Raw genomic sequence first — 17,213 nt, 5'->3', positions numbered from 1 at the left:
ATTGAACTAACTTTGCGGAGAATAGTGCACAGTAAAGAGTGGATATAATAAACAAAATAACAATACTCCTGTAAGCAATGGAAGTATCTATATCTCAGTACAAGTAAACAGTTAAAACATGATTTGCTGGTGTTTTAGTTGAGTTGCCGGTTGGGTGCAGGCTCCAGACCCTTGAAGTTTTTTTGGCTGACTATAAAACTATGAAACGTAAAACTTCTTCTCTGAACAAGAGCATCCTAGGCACACGAAGCAGCCCTGATCCCAGCCCCAAATGTCATGTTCGGATGACTTCACAGCTCCCTATTGTTTCTAGCAGGCTGGTGTTAGGACCCAGAGAGGAGCTCTTGTAATGAAAGGTTATAAATAGTGTTGTGGACTAGGACAAACTTTGAGGAGTGAGCAATGACATCACTCAAGCCTTTTCCCCACCCTAGATTTAGTGGGATGGAGGTACACATTGTCAGAATCTAAAGTCAGATTCTTTAGTGGTGACAATATGAGCAACAGATGCACTGGCACTTAAGAGCCGTGGTTTTTCTTCCTCTACCTGCATCCAGGCACACATCTGTGACCCTGCAGATGCTGATTTAAAGGGACATCAGGCTGTAGGGACAAGAACATCACTAGAGGATCTGTGATAAGAGATGAGCCACTCTGGAGTCCCTCCATCACGTGGGATCCAATGACTTCAGCAGCAGTGCAGTTCACCAGCAGGACCATTGCACAGAGCAGCTTTACATCTGTCTAGCATTCTATCTCAAGAGCTCATCCAGTTGTGGGTGATAGGAAATACTCATGGGGAACTCGCTGCAATTCTTTCCTTGGATTGCCTTTCTGTTCTTGCGGCCATGTGGAAATCAGGTAAATGTATATACATTACGTACTATGCAATGTTTTTTTCCGTTCACATGAAAACAGCATTATGCAAAATTAAAACCTATCATGCTTCCTGTTTTTTTTTTATTATTATTACATATAGATATGCAGATTAAATAGTATTGTAGCAGTTGTAAAACTAAAAATGACAACATGCTATGATGCCCTTTATTATTATTATTTATTATTATTATTATTATTATTCTGTATTTGTTAATACATTTTGTCACAGCACAGTTGACATACAGTACAATGCGCCATGTGAGACTGTGTGCACTCCGTAATGCGCATGTGCAAATGCCTCCAGGCTTGCAATCTGGCAAACATTTCTTTGCTGAACCTACAGCAAAAAAAAACTATCAATGTATTTGAATGCAGAATGAGCGCGAATGTGACTTTCCAAATGCATGGTTTTAAAAACTTTGGTCCGCATAAATGAACAACCAAAACATTGGGGTTGATTTACTAAAACTGTAGTACAAAATCTGGTGCAGCTGTGCATGGTAGCCAATCAGCTTCTAGCTTCACCTTGTTCAATTAAGCTTTGACAATAAAAAAGAAAAGAAAAAAAGTGGTGAAGTATTTATGGGATTGTTTAAGGTGCAGATACTAGTAAATAGAAAATAAATAAATAGTAAAAAAAAAAAAAAAGGAAGCTGATTGGTTTCACTGGGGGTTATTTACTAAAGGCAAATCCACTTTGCACTAAAAGTGCACTTGGAAGTAAAGTCGCTGTAGATCTGAGGGGGACATGCAAGGAAAATAAAAAACAGCATTTTAGCTTGCACGTGATTGGATAATAAAATCAGCAGAGCTTCTCCTCATTTCAGATCTACCCCTTAGATTTAGAGCAACTGCACTTCCAAGTGCACTTGCAGTGCAAAGTGGATTTGCCTTTTATAAATAACCCCCAATGTTTCAATGATTTTGCACTCCCCAGTTTTCATAAATCAACCCCATAGTGTATGCCAATTTAAAAATAAAAGGAAAAAGAAGTAATGAAGTATTTTTTTTTTTTTAAGGTGCAGATACTAATAAATAGAAAATAAATAAATAGTAAATAAAAACAAAAGGAAGCTGGTTGGTTTCAATGTTTCAATGATTTTGCACTCTCCAGTTTTCTTAAATCAACCCCATAGTGTATGCCAATTAAACAAATAAAGTATGCGCTAATTTATAGTAATATCCTCTTATTAAATATTGTAAATCAAAGGGTTTATTATGGATTTATTCCTATTTTACCATACTGTACACATTTTTTTTTAAATAAATGCTTCAGAAATTATTTTATTTTTCCCTTTAACATTGTTATGCATTTTTATAAAGACTTGTGCTAAATATTATTCTAAATTAATGTTTTTTTTAACTTAATTATTTTTAATCACCCAGAGTAAGTTACTTCCTAGAGATTGAGCACTAAGATACATCCTTAAGCACTGAGCGTGGTCCTATTTATCAGTATATATTTTTATAAAGACTTTATTATAAAATTATTCTAAATTAATATTTTTTTTTTAACTTAATTAGTTTATTTGCTCATCCAGAGCAAGCAACATCCTAGAGACTGAACACAAAGCTACATCCTTGAGCACTGAGCGTGGTCCTATCCTTCCTTAGCAGTGGCCTTTTGATTTAAAATCAGGACCAAATGGTCAACATTGAAGTGTCTAAAATTAGGACAGCTTTTGCACATTTTTAGTACATTCAGCGTACAGAAAGTATAGCAACCTATAGCAACCAAGAAGACTTCACCTTTCTATAGTCTTACTACAGTTAACTAAAGTGTGACTGGTTATTGTATGTTCACATTTCTGCATCGCCTTTTGCATTGCCTTATAAATAAACCTAAAATGTGATCCCATTTGAACTATAAAAGGGCGTGAGTTGTATTATATACAGCAAGCCACACTGCGCAGCATTCAGCACACATTCTTGGTGTAAACTGTTTATTGTCAGAGTTTTTTTGCGGTTATACCATTTAGCATCCACCTACAGACCAGGTTGATGTGTAATGCTGGGTACACGCTATACAATTTTCTGTAGATTTTTTCTTTTAGATTTACCAAAACCATATAATATGAGATTGAACCTAAAGACTCTCAATTTGTATGCAGTCATGCAGGCCCTAGCACTATATAATTGAAGTTAAATCTAAAGGAAATCAAACAACAAAAGTTGTATAGTGTGTATCCAGCTTAAGGGTCTACAGCAGTTACAAATACAGCCATGCAAAATTAGAAACTTTGAATTAAATCCCAACATGTGCCAGTGCAGTCTCTGTTCACAATTCCAGAGTGGCAATGCCATATTTTTATTTAACGGCTTACCCTTAAGCAGGCTTCAGTCTATTATGAATTCTGCTGCTAGAATGATACACCTCACTAACCAATCCGTGACTGCTGCCCCTCTCTGCCAATACCTTCACTGGCTTCCCCTACCCCACCGTGTAAAATTCAAAATGCTAACCATAACATGCAAGGCCATCCACAACATTGCCCCATCTACATCACTAACCTCATCTGCAGATATAACCCAAATCGTCCCCTCCGCTGCTCCCAGGACCTTCTGCTCTCTAAGCTCCCTTGTTACCTCCTCCCATGCTCGCCTTCAGGACTTCTCCAGAGCCTCTCCCATCCTCTGGAACTCCCTGCCCCAGTATATCCGATCAGCCCCTACCCTGTCCACCTTTAGGAGATCCCTGCAAAGTCATTTATTCAGGGAAGCCTATCCCACACCCACCTAACGGTCCCTGAGCCACCCCCATCAAATCATTCTCTGCAGCTATTACCTTTTGTACCACCACCCCCTCCCTTTAGAATGTAAGCTCTACGAGCAGGGCCCTCCTGTACCTTTTGTATTGTACTGTAATTGTGTTGTCCCCCCTTATACATTGTAAAGCGCTGCGTAAACTGTTGGCACTAAATAAATCGTGTATAATAATAATATTTTGTGGCAGAAGAACAGGTCAGTCTAACAATGGTCGGAAACAGAATGGAGGCCATATATGAAGTACAAGAAACTGCTTAAATTCCATGTTTTCAATTGTGCTTTTTTAACTAGGGTTGAGGAAAGTATTTACCTTTTTAACCCCCCTGACGGTATTCCCGAGTCTGGCTCGGGGTGGAATTTTCATACCAAAAGCGGTATCCCCGAGCCAGACTCGGGACTGCATCGCTGGATCCAGGAGGAGGTTTACTTACCTTCTCCCTCGGATCCAGCGTTGTCTCCCCGCTGTACGAGCGAGCCGTGTCTCGCTCGATGCATCACATCGCCGATCTCCGTGCCCTGCGAGCGTTGCGACGCACGGGGACGGAGATCGGCGCCAAATTCAAAAAGTGAAACAAACAGTAAACATGCAGTATAATGTAATCTTACAGATTACATTGCTGTATGTAAATATTTCACATCCCCGTTGTCCCTAGTGGTCTGTCCAGTGCTCTGCATGCAGTTTTATGTAATAAAAACTGTTCTTTATGCCTGGAAACTGGAGATTGTCCATAGCAACCAAAACTGTCCCTTTACATCAAAAATGGTTTTAGACCAGCTAGAAAACAGCGATAATAAATTGGAATCACTCGCGGAATTGAGCGATAGCGATTTGTGGGGAGATCCGTCATCAAATACTGAAAAGTAATGACAGTTACAATTCTGCAACTGAGCAAATTTCAGTGTTTTTGATTTGATTACATTATTGAATAATTTTTATTATTGTTATATTATTATTTGGTACAATTATTTATAATTATTTATTATATTATAATTTATGATTTCATTTTTCAAACTTTATTATACCCGGGATGTCTGCTAGACTCTGATTTGGACAGATTTAAGTGAGTTATTCCTAAGAATTGCATGACTACAATATAAAACGCCAAATTTTCATGCAAAATAATGGTACCGCTTTTAGCACCTAAAATCCGAAATAATCGCACCGCCAGGGAGGTTAATTACCAATTTTTGATTGGACCACCTTCACACATTGTGGGGTGGATTTACTAAAGGCAAATAGACTGTGCATTTTTCAGTTGCTCCAGAGCTTAGTAAATGATCAGAAGCTCCGCTGACTTCCATCATCCAATCATGTGCAAGCAAAAATGCTATTTTTTTCAATTTTCCTTGCATGTGATTGGGTATTTATTGCAAAATGAAGGCTTGCCTCATTTACTAAGCTCTGGAGCAACTGTATTTTGCACAGTCTTTTTGCTTTTAGTAAATCTATCTTTTTTTTTTTTTCGGAAAAGTTTTTTATTGCACAAAAATGTAGTATACAGAGCAGTACATAACGAATATAAACACCCCCCGACAACAAGGGAAATCAACATGCATTAGTAACAATAAACCTGTACATGTCCATATTCACACATTTGAGCTTTCAATGTCTACCCCTCATCATACACTACAACATATGTGCATTTTTTTTTTTTGGTTTTAACAAACATAAAAGTAAACCAAACCCCTGCATAACCACAGGAAGAATAAAAACTCCTTCCCACCCACCCAAGAAAGTGTCTACTTCCCAGTATTATGTTCAGCAAATACTGAGAAAAGCTGCCCTTGCCTACTTCAAGAAGTATACCCACTGTCATGTCCCCGTCTCATCTCCAAGGCTTAAGGAGTACTCATAGATATCACACTATGCTATCACGCCTCTTCTGCCAATGTATGTTCAGAGTCAACCCATCGAAACCATACCTTCCTAAATTTATTAGGAGCCCCTCTAGCCTCATATGCATTTTATACATCAGCATACCCACATTTATGACCTTATTCCACATCCCCAGTGTTAGTCTTCCTCATGTATCCACCGTCTGGCAATGAGTTTCCAGTAAATCTATCTTTAAGCCTTTTCCTCCAAAAAGCTGAATATTATTATACTTTCATATAAACGAAGATAGTAATCAATTCTGAATGTCCCACGAGGAGTACTTTGGATCTCCCATGAGAGGCATGCTACGTACCCGGCTGTAATACTCTATCCATTCATCACTAGGACATGGCAATGTCAGCTGTGTGAATAGGCAATAATAGCACCATGGTGAAGACTAAATGGTATTTTTATGGGTCCAATGGAAAGCAACGCAAACATACAACACTAACAGAAAATTAAGCATTAACTTTTTTTATTGCCTTGTCATTATTTGTGTGCATCAATTACCGGATAGTAACACACTTTTAGCGGGATGGTTTATGATATATCCTACTGAGCTTGGCTAACAATGTCACTGGATGTTTCTGATGTGGGATGATAGGAATTTATTTCTCTAATTACTAATGCGTCACAGATAAAACTAAATTCCGATTGTCGTATGCCAGTTTTGCTTTATCTCTATAGTGTTTTCCTTTTCTAAAAGTTAACTATAGTCCAAAATACAGTATTCCTGATAAGTTAGACAAAGTTGTATTTATCTTTGACAAGTGATTTAACAAGTAAACTATACTTCACTCCTAGAGCTACTAGATGAAAAGCCTGTTTATTTGTAGAATGGGGAGGTGACCGGGCAGCATTCCCCATAATATATAAGGAAGCACAACAGACACATTATGGTACACATAGCTTTAGGTGTGCCCACCTCCAGGGATAAACAGTGCAAAATCCCTGCTGTCACTCTGTTGGCACCTGTTGATGCCATGTTCTTTTTTTTATTTTGGGTCCAGTGTGTTTTTGTGGTGTCCATTGAGTGACCACAGATGTCATATCTCCTGGGCATGCATGCTGAAGTTACTTTATCCTGCCACCCAGCTCCATTATCTACATTCTACAGATGCTACGGTTGTGTCAGGTTTGAACATTGCCCTGTGCATGTGCTGCAGTCAGTGTACATTTAAAATTCAACTCTAGGTAAATGTAAAATTATCCATTACAGTGGGGTTGTGCCTACACTGCAAGGGTTAATAGCTTGTTTTCTCTAAGAGAAAGGAGAATTTTCCTTATCCCCAGCAGACGGCACTCTCCCTCGCTGCAGCAGTGGACTGTCTCTTGGTGCCATCAAGTCCAATGCAGAAGTATAGACTCTGCTTTGGTCTTGATGACGTCAGGACCCTAGACCTCTGGATTGTGTGTGTGGGGGGGGGGGGGGGAGAAGAATTCTTCGGGGACCTGTCTAGCTGCAAGGATGAGCAGGGGATCCGGTAAGCAAATTTTCTTTCTTTATTTTGCTAAACCAAAACAAGCAGCAAACCATGGCAGTGCAGGAACCGGATAATATATTAGCTGTCTGGGTTGAGCTTCAACAAAAACTTCCTGATGGCCACTTTCTATGTGGCATCTTAAAGTGGTTGTAAACCCTTACAGACTACTTTTTGCTGCAGGTAAGCCTACAATAAGGCTATCTCCTAAACCTGTACAGTTTAGGAGATATCCCATGTATTTGCATGTGCCGACATCATCGGCACATGCACACTGAAGCAAACTGAAGCAATGGCACGTATGTGCCGTTTGCTTCAGTGAGTGTGCTGTTACTGGCAGCTCCCGCGTACATGTACGCGGGAGTGACATCATCTCAGCTCCGGCCAATCACAGAGCTGGAGCCGCGATACCTGGAAGTAACCCCTGGGAGTGATGTCGCTGGCTGGTGCTGTGTACGGGCACCGCAGCGAGGGCTTTGATCTCAGGTGAGTACTACATAAAGAGCTAGTATGCTATGCTTACTAGCTCATTATGCCTTTGTCTTGCAGGTTAGTTTTTTTTTTCCAAAGTGGGCTTACAACCACTTTAAGTTCCAGTTTTATTATACAAGAACTGCATTGTTTTTCAGTTATTTGGAATCAGCACAGACATGTTTAAAGTGTATCTAAACCCCAAAACCAAAAATGTAATATATTGCAGCTTACTATTTCTTAGATGAGATGCCTGCATGTATCTTCACTTTTACGCTTTTCTTTTCTCCTATCTATGGAGGGAGATATGGTTAACACACGGGCTGGACATCAAACATGTCTGCCTTTGTTTATCTCCAGAACATGACTAATTGATGGGACTAGTAGTTTACACTCTGCTGCATTAAAGGGGGGGAGACTGCGCAACCACTCTGGTGTAGTAAGTTCCAACACAGTTTTAATTAAAATGGATTAAAAAGTGAATACTCACAAAGTGAATGAAAAACACACATAGATAATAACCAGATAATAATAACTATGCAGTGCAAGAGCCAGCCTGATTAGATACAAAATGAATTGAATAGTTTTGGTAGATCCCAAATTACATAATTTTGGTAAATTTAAAGTTCATTGTACTTGCAGATTGTAACCTCTATGATGAGCTTCATAGAGAACATTTTGAAATGTTGATTTTGATTATGCCTAATCATACCTTGAAAAATCTACCTTTTGTCTGAAATTTCTCTTGAAAATAGCAGTAGTTTCTTTGCCAATGCACCCTTATGCTTTCATTCTCATAGCTGTATATCTGAAGTGTCAGATCTAAGGAACTGCTGCTGCCTCTGACTGCTAGTCTCAGGGGATTTGGTCTCTACTGAGAAGCTCATTGTTCTGCTTGTTGCAGTGCAAGGATTTCCCTACTTCTGCTTCATTCATTCTTTGAATCTATATTTTCTGAACCTATATTGCTGCTGCTTGATTATTCCTTTATTAGTCGTCAGATTACTACCAGTCATCAGGGGGCAGCTCTAACATGAGTAGGCAAAGTATTGCCACTACCAAGATGCCCACACAGAGGTCATAGACATGGTGGGGTTAATTTACCTAAGGCAATATGACTGTTTACTTTCCAAGGGAAGTTGCACCTTGCAAAGGAATTTGCTCCAGAGCTTAGTGAATGAAGTTTCAGTTTGAAAAGAATACCCAATCGCGTGCAAGAAATATAGCAAGAAAAGCATATGTGCTTGCACATGATTGGATGATGGAAGTCACTATAGCTTCACCTCATGCACTAGGCTCTGAGGATAATTCCCTTGAAAAGTGCAACTTCCCTTGCAAAGTGAACAGTCTACACTCACCGCCCCCGTTATTAGGTACACCTTGCTTCTCGCCCTTTGGCTAAGATCAAGTGTAATATCTGTTCTTATCAGTTGCCAAAGGAGGCGCTGTTCCATCCCTAATAGAGAGGGTTTGGTCAGAACTCTCTGATGGCCTAATTAGCATCCGGAAGGACGGTTTCAGTAGGGGCCACGTCGTGCCACCCGACAGTAAACTGGGGGCCGATGTATGGTCAAGTCTGAGCCGTCTGGAAGGGTGCTCCTGGTGAGGATGGGTGCTGCTACTGGTCTGACCCAGAGGGTCGAGTACCTGGCCTTCTGGCCTGGATTGGGGTAGTTCTAGCCCTGGATAGTCTTTAGGGAGGGAATACTGGCTCCTCTCTATGCTGAGGGGGAGGAGCAGTTAGTACTTCCCGAATGTAAATAGGAAGGAGTGATGGGAGCGACGGTGGAGCCTGATGGCAAAAGGCTCTCACCAAGCTTCCTGATCTTCATGCCTTCCTGCCTGGGGTGGAGGCTGCTGTGGTCCGGACCGTGGGTCAGGGTGGTCTTGAAAGCCTTTGGAGCATGTGCCCCTGGAGTGGCCGTCCAGGGGTGCCCGTCTAGGGGTGCCTTTAGATCACTGTGAGTGAGGGTCACGTTGATTTTGGCCACCACTGTCATTGCACCAATAGCACGCTTTTTTAGCACCTGCCTCTTGGGCCGGGCCTTTTGGCTGGGGCCAGAGGAATTTTTTATTCCTGGCTGGAGGGCCTGGTCATTGTTTCACACAACGGGCACCTTTTCACTCTCCTCTCCACTATCCCTTCCCCACTTTATTTATTTATTTTCTTGTGTGTTTGTCACGTCTTGTTTAGTCACTTTGTACGTTTGCTGTGATGAGTAGGGTCACAGGTCCCAGGGCCTGTCCTGAAAGTCTGGGGAGGGGTGGACACGGCCTTCTGGCTTAGTTCGCCCTCTTCCTTAGGGTTGGGGTCTCCCTTCGGGGGAGCCTCACCTAGTATTTGGGTGGGTCTGTTTCCGCAGACCTTCCAAAGAACAGGGTCTGCCTGGTTTCGGCCAGAAAGACCAAGTTTTAAGTGTCCTTGTCCCTGTCAGGAGCCTAATGCCCCGAGGGATTCAGGACAAGGCCCTCTGATTTTAGAGGGCTTGTGTACCCGTCTGCACTTTTTTGTGTCACTCTTTATGTGTGTGCACATTTTTTATGCACCGGGTGAGTTTTTGAGTGTGTTTTGCATGCCACAGGCTTTCAATAAAATTAGGTACACCTTGCTAGTAGTACCGGGTTTGACCCCCTTTTGCCTTCAGAACCGCCCTAAGAGATTTTGGTACATTTTGACATTATAGCACCATGCAGTTGCTGCAGATTTGTTGGCTGCACATTCATAATGAGAATCTCCTGTTTTCCATCGCATCCCAAAGGTGCTCTATTGGATTGAGATCTGGTGACTGTGGAGGCCATTGGAGTACGGTGAAATCCATTGCCATGTTCAAGAAACCAGTGGTGAGATGATTTGAGCTTTGTGACATGGGGGGTTATTTACTAAAGGTAAATCCACCTTGCACTGCAAGTGCACTTGAAAGTGCAGTCGCTGCAGATCCAAGGAGGACATGCAAGGAAAATGAAATACAGCATTTTAGCTTGCACATGATTGGATGATAAAATCAGTCGAGCTTCCCCTCATTTCAGATCTACCCCTTAGATTTAGAGCGACTGCACTTCCAAGTGCACTTTCAGTGCAAAGTGGATTTGCCTTTCGTAAATAACCCTCATGGTGTATTATCCTGCTGGAAGGAGCCATCAGAATATGGGTACACTGTAGTCATAAAGGGATGAACATGGTCAGCAACAATACTCAGGTAGACCGTGGCATTTAAACGATGCTCAGATGGTACTAAGGGGACCAAAGTGTGCCAAGAAAATATCCCCCACACCATTACAACATTGATACAAGGCAGGATGGATCCATGCTTTCATGCTGTTTACTCACTTTACAAATTGTGACCCTACCATCTGAATGTGGCAGCTGAAATCGAAACTCATCAGACCAGGCAAAGTTTTTCCAATCTTCTATTGTCCAATTTTGGTGAGCCTGTGCGAAATGTAGCCTCAGTTTCCTGTTCTTAGTTGAAAGGAGTGACACCCGGTGTGGTCTTCTACTGCTGTAGCCCATGTGCTTCAAGGCTCGATGTGTTGTGTATTCAGAGATAGTATTCTGCATTCCTTGGTTGCAACGAGTGTTTATTTGAGTTATTGTTGCCTATTTATCATTTTAAACTAGTCTGTCCATTCTCCTCTGACCTCTGATATCAACAATATTGTTGTCCACGCCGTTCACTGGATATTTTCTCTTTTTCTGAACCATTCTCTGTAAACCCTAGCAATGGCTGTGCGTGAAAATCCCACTAGATCAGCAGTTTTTTTAAATATTCAGACCAGCCCGTCGGGCATCAGCAACCATGCCCAACATTCAAAGTCACCTAAATCCCCTTTCTTCCCCATTCTGATGCTCAGTTTGGACTTCAGTAAGTCGACTTCACCATGTCTAGATGACTAAATGCATTGAGTTTCTGCCATGTGATTGGCTGATAAGCAATTTGTGTTACCAAGCAATTGGACAGGTGTACCTTATAAAGTGGGCGGTGAATGAATTTTTCTTTAATAAATCAACCCCAGTAAGTTGGTCTTGAAGAAAAGATTACCTGCTGATAGACCACAGTCACTGCTGGTGACTAGTTATGTGCCTTCTTCCTATGTTTTCTGGGCACAGCTTCCAGAGTTCAGTTCTGGTTCAACTATGGGTGAAATAATAAAAGTTCTGGCAGTGATGCTGACCTCCTCTATAGAGCTCTTTGCTGGAGTAATTCCTTTCCTTCCCTAGACGGGTGATTTATACAAATGCACCTTGGCCTTTCCATGTTGTCATGTCTTGTTGCTGCCACTGACACCTACCACAATTTAGTCATATCAAACAACAGTGAGGTAATATAAATAAACATTATCAAATTGCTGTAAAGGCTACTGTATGTTTTTTCTTCTGTAAATGGCCTGTGCAATTACTATCAATGTCAGTGACCCCATGTTGGATGTGCAGACGGCTCATGATGAAATGCATCAGGATATAATGCAGCTCCGAAATGCAAGAGAAAGGGCTGAGTACACACATCTGAAAGTACACTTGTGTCTATGTTATGGATATTAAAATATATACATATTCTTAAAGTAAGGTGACCAGACTATTCCCTCCGCTCCGACCAGCACAGGATAATCAGAAAGGGGCACAGATAATGTAAAAAATACATCCCCCTAAGGATTTCAGGAGGTAGTTTAATGGGACTTTCCGGGTGCCAAATACACAGACAAAGAAACCATATAACTTATAAAGATATAACAAAGTTTATTCAACAATAACACAGACATTTAAAACCAATAAAGATGGCTATACCAAACATTGCGCAGTACAGTTACACATCATAAAGTATAGATGGATTGAAGTTTTTCAGCAATTGTGTCCCAACATGTTTCGCCCGCTGGGACTTCCTCAAGGGATATTTGTTGAAAGACAAAATGGATGTGTAAATGCGCACTGATGAAAAGCCAATGATGACTGAAATGGAAGGATGGGCACTGGGCTATGCTCGAATGGCTGACCAAAAATGGCCCAAGGCCAGAGGCCAGGGCCAGTAGATCGCAATGAGCAAAATTTGAAAAAAGGGAGACCAGGGGTGCCGCAATATTTTGTAACACGATCGTGTCTTAGATCGGATAGTAAGGTAAACGTGACATCCCCCTAAGCTAGTAGGAGCGGTGGAGCGGGGGTCTGTAATTCAGAATTTTTATTTACTTTTTTTTACAATTTTGAAATTGCCCCAGCCCCTGTTCAAATCCAATCCAGGAACAAAACGGGGGACAGTGTCCTCAATCTGGGCACTGTCCCTGGAAACTGGGGATGTCTGGTCACCCTAACTTAGTGGTAAGAAAAGTAAATGAGCCTTAAAAGAAACATTTGGCCAAAGTTTGTTTGGCTATACTTCTAGGAATCACATGAGTGCACTTAGTTATGCACGTCTGTGTTTCAGATGCAGCCAACAATGGGCTAAAGCCTGCTGATGTCAGCGAGCCTCTCCAAACTCTGCAGGGTTTCCGACAATAATGTTGGTATCTGCCCACATCCCTGGCCGGCAGCTGGCTCAGCCTTTCAGCCTCTCCCCTTCTCTGCTCCCTCCCCCTCCACAGCCCAGCGTTCCAATGAGTGCTGGAAGCAGCACTGACAGTTACCTTCTCTCTGCTCAATTAAAACCACAAACTGAGCAATCAGTTTGATCGCTCAGTTCTCAGTGTAGAGCTGATGGGGGAGAGCTGCAGCATTGCATCAATGTTGTAGCCATCTAGGTGAGCATGTATGTTTGTTTTTTGTGAACCCATACCTCTATTTTAAGACAAGCCATCCCTTACCTCTTTAGCTGCTTGTGCTGTGAAGTAATTAATTCTCAAAGATCTCAACAAAGATTCTAGGGCTGACAGGCTGCCAAGAATCTGTTGCAATAGAAATTATTAAGACAGAAACTAGGATTTCAGAATCTCTGTTGTGAACTTTAACCATCTATCCACCATACGTTTATGAACAGCAAAGTAGTGGATGCTTATTTTTGCAGTGCTGTTTATAAATGGCAATGCAGCAATCACCTTTGGTTATCCTTGGATGGCTCACGTCACAGACACAATGTACAAAGCCAATCTGAGTGGCTCTGTACCATGAAATCACTGTGATGACCAAACAGTGTGCCATTTATATTGGTGTGCTCACCCTTTCTTCTTATAATGGAGGAACTAAAGTGTTACTAAATCCACAACAGATTAACTATTTTCATACTACTGGATTTAGTAACACTTTAATGAATTACTTATTTATTTATTACTTTGGAAAATGGAAATATCACATTAGACCTGCAAGGTTATCCCATTGGGTTTACTATCCAGTAATATTGCTAATGTTGGTATAGGTAATCTAGTCACTGGACAAGTCCTTTGATTATCCTTTGGAATTCCTTACTGGAATAAAATCATATCTTGACTACTGGCAAGTGGTGGGGCACTTCAGTTGTTATTTTTGCTCATTTATTAAGTCCAGATCAGTGGTAATACCAACAGTGGCAGCAGATATTATAGTTATGAACAGTTTAAACCCTTTCATCACCCCTTATCCCCACATATACACTATATTACCAAAAGTATTGGGAGTCGAGACTTGCCTTTACACACACATGAATTTTGATGGCATCCCAGTCTTAGGCTCCGTACACACGATCGGATTTCCGACGGGAAATGTGTGATGTCAGGCTGTCGGCGGAAAATCTGACCATTTATACGCTCCATCGGACAATTGTTGTCGAATTTTCCGTGGAGAAATGTTGGATGGCAGGTTTTAAAATTTTCCTGCGGACAAATGTCTGTTGTCGGATTATCCGAGTGTGTGTACACAAGTCTGTCGGACAAAAGTCCAAAGTACAAACATGCATGCTCCGAAGCAAGGAAGAGCCAGAAACGGGCAGTCTTTTAAACTAGTGTTTGTAATGGATAATTAACATTCGTGACGTGGCAAGTTATGAAATCTCGAAATGCAGCGCACATTCTCTTCTTCTTTAATGGGATTATAATGAAACTGCTTTGCTGGTGATACTGATGGAGTTATTGCAAACACATTTTCAAAGGCTTTTTTTTCTAGTGATATCAAGAATAATATTATTATGCTTCTTTTTTTTTTGGGCAAGTTACCAAAGCACCATTATCCTGTAGTAACTATGTTGGTGTCCCTTGTCAATTTTACATTGTATTTTTTTAAATGTAACTAACTACTGCCAAACTGTAATTTGAAGTAAAACACACAATTTTTTTTATTGTGCATTAAAAAAAGAAAACAAATACAATTAAACATGCTATCTGCCAATAGAATTTAACCGAAAAGTGCATTCTATGCATCCAAAAATATAGAAAATATACCAAATCAAATTATTATTCAACCAAAAAATAAAATAAAAGCCTCATACATGTGTCCTGCTTCTTAATATAGGGGGTCAGCAATGCCAAGAGTTGGTGAAAGCAGGGGTCCATCATCTGGAGATAATTCCAAAATACATCTGGATTATTCTTCTGGAGCTCCCGCAGCAAAGGCATATGACGTAATTGGTCACGATTACATCATATGTCCTGCACTGGACTTGGGTCAAAACAATAACTCCAAGACCAATAATAAATAACACATTATCCCATGCGATTCCGCAACATGTCTGGTTGACGAATGGCCATTCAGAAACAAACTGAAAATCACGAAATTAAACATAAATGAAAAGCGCAAAAGGAAAAACACGAATCAACACTCACCAAACTTTTACTAACTTGATAATTAACAGAAGGAGACCAAAGGGTGGTGCTAAGGAGCTGAAAAACCATGTAGTACACCACTACGTTCGTGTTTGTTGGCCGACAGTTCCTTGCCATTTGTATGCAAGACAAAATCCAGGTACACGCCTTCCATTTCTATAAATCAAACTCAGTGGGTTGTTTTACAAGGTGATTGTTTACAACCAATTTAAGTACTTCCTATTTATGGATACATTTGGCATCAAACATCATATCTAACCCCTTAAAGCCAAACTCTAGGGATTAAAAAAAGAAAATCTACCCTTGCAGTAGGGCCCCCTGTACTGCAAGAGCTAAATGCTTGCTATGTCTAGGGGGGGGGGGGGGGTAAGAAGTAATACTGACCTTATTCTGCACTCTAGAAGGGTCCCTCCAATGGTGCAACTGGTCCCCTGCCTCTTTTCGAAGCCACAGTTGCACCCTTACCCCCACCACGTATAAAGAAGGGTTAATAGCTCTGCATTGTACCTGATGGTGCTGAGGGACCACGCATAGACCGGAGCTTCGGGGACAGATCCAGCCAGAATGGGGAATAGGCTGGTAATCCTGTCTGTTCTTGGACAGAACAAGCATTGAGCACTTGTAGAGTTTTATTTTTAATTGCAGGAGCTGGGCTTTAAGGTATTGAGGAGAAGCATAGCAGACAACTCTCAGTGCAGTACATCTTATGCCACTTAATTGGCTTGTGCCCCCAGACTGTCAGTTTGTGGACTGAAATCCTTTCCTTACATGCCACTCTGCTACAGACTTGTCTGTGGCTAAAGCCTAGATTCTATGTTCTCTTTACAGTTCAAGAGCTTTGTTCCTTGTAAGGTAATAGTTCCTAATTAGAGGACATGTGCTTCCCCTCACTTTAATTTGAGTTCCTAGAAACAACCTTATGATGAACCCTATTAATGTCACAGCACCTTCATTAACTGAATGTTGCTTATTGCACTCCATACTCACATTACAGTATATTAAAACAGATTGCTTGCTATCTACCTATGTGATCTGCTTCCGTACCCTCTGCTGATATAACGCATGCAATTTATTTTTAGCACAGTATCTTAAGGCACAGAAATAAAATAAAATCCACAAAGTAACAAAAAAAAAAAAAGAAGAAGAATTTTTCCCTTCAATGACCAAGCTCTTTTTTTTCTGGGCAATATTACAATTATGCAAGTGTAGGAAAAATTCTTGTAGCCAGGTCTAAAAGAATTTCTTTGTGTCACGCTTTATTGCTTGTTGGTTAGCCAATCAATCCGTAGTTTTTATCCAATGACTCTGGAATCCTTGGATCAGGGTAGTGAAGTGGTGTTATTTTATTTGGCCAGAAAAGTGGTCATGTCTGCCTTTGCTTTTAATCATCGTGCATTTTTTTGTAGTCTTTGTTTCACGGTATTAAGCTTTTGTATTCATTTTGGACGGCTGTACATTGTAATGTGTGGGAAGTTTATGCCTTTTCTACTTTGTGCAATGCAAACATGAAAGGAGATCTAGCGTTTTTGTCTGTGTGGAGTAAGGTGTGAGAGTTTTTCCATTTTATAACCACATTCATCTTTTTTTGTTTCTTGTTTTTTTATGTATGGTGGTGGCAGCATCATGTTGTGGGGATGGTTTTCTTCAGCAGGGACAGGGAAGCTGGTCAGATGTGATGGAAAGATGGATGGAGCCAAACACAGGGCAATCTTAGAAGAAAAACCATTAGAGTCTGCATAAGGACAGGACAACAACCATAAACATACAGCCAGAGCTGCAATGGGATGGTTTAGATCAAAGTATAATCATGTGTTAGAATGGCCCAAAGTCCAAACCTAAACCCAATTGAGAATCTGTGGCAAGACGTGAAAATTGCTGTTTACAGACCAATCTCCATCCAATCTGAGAGAGCTTGAGTTATTTTACAACAAAGAATGGGCAAAAATGTCACTCTTTAGATGTGCAAGGTTGGTAGAGACTTACACAAAAAGACTTGCAGCTGTAATTGCAGCGAAAGGTGG

At 40.9% G+C, this 17,213-nt stretch overlaps 1 protein-coding gene and 1 pseudogene across 2 annotated transcripts in view; both read left to right on the top strand.

The window, feature by feature from the left end:
- The first annotated feature begins 449 nt into the window (after nt 1-449).
- ADGRD1 (adhesion G protein-coupled receptor D1) overlaps nt 450-17,213 on the top strand; it is an 843,751-nt gene continuing 826,987 nt past the window's right edge. For both annotated transcript variants that reach the window (XM_077461779.1, XM_077461778.1), the window contains exon 1: nt 450-861. In XM_077461779.1, the coding sequence (XP_077317905.1) occupies nt 796-861 (66 nt within the window). In that variant the 5' untranslated portion in view covers nt 450-795. The remainder of the gene's footprint in view (nt 862-17,213) is intronic.
- LOC143941783 (U2 spliceosomal RNA) lies at nt 8,853-8,959 on the top strand (annotated as a pseudogene).

This window comes from Lithobates pipiens, unplaced genomic scaffold (assembly GCF_037356315.1).
Source record: "Lithobates pipiens isolate NorthernLeopardFrog02 unplaced genomic scaffold, aLitPip1_a1.2 Scaffold_3, whole genome shotgun sequence".
Lineage (NCBI taxonomy): Eukaryota > Metazoa > Chordata > Amphibia > Anura > Ranidae > Lithobates > Lithobates pipiens.
Note: the sequence above shows the minus strand (reverse complement) of the source record. Positions and strands in the feature narration are given on the sequence as shown.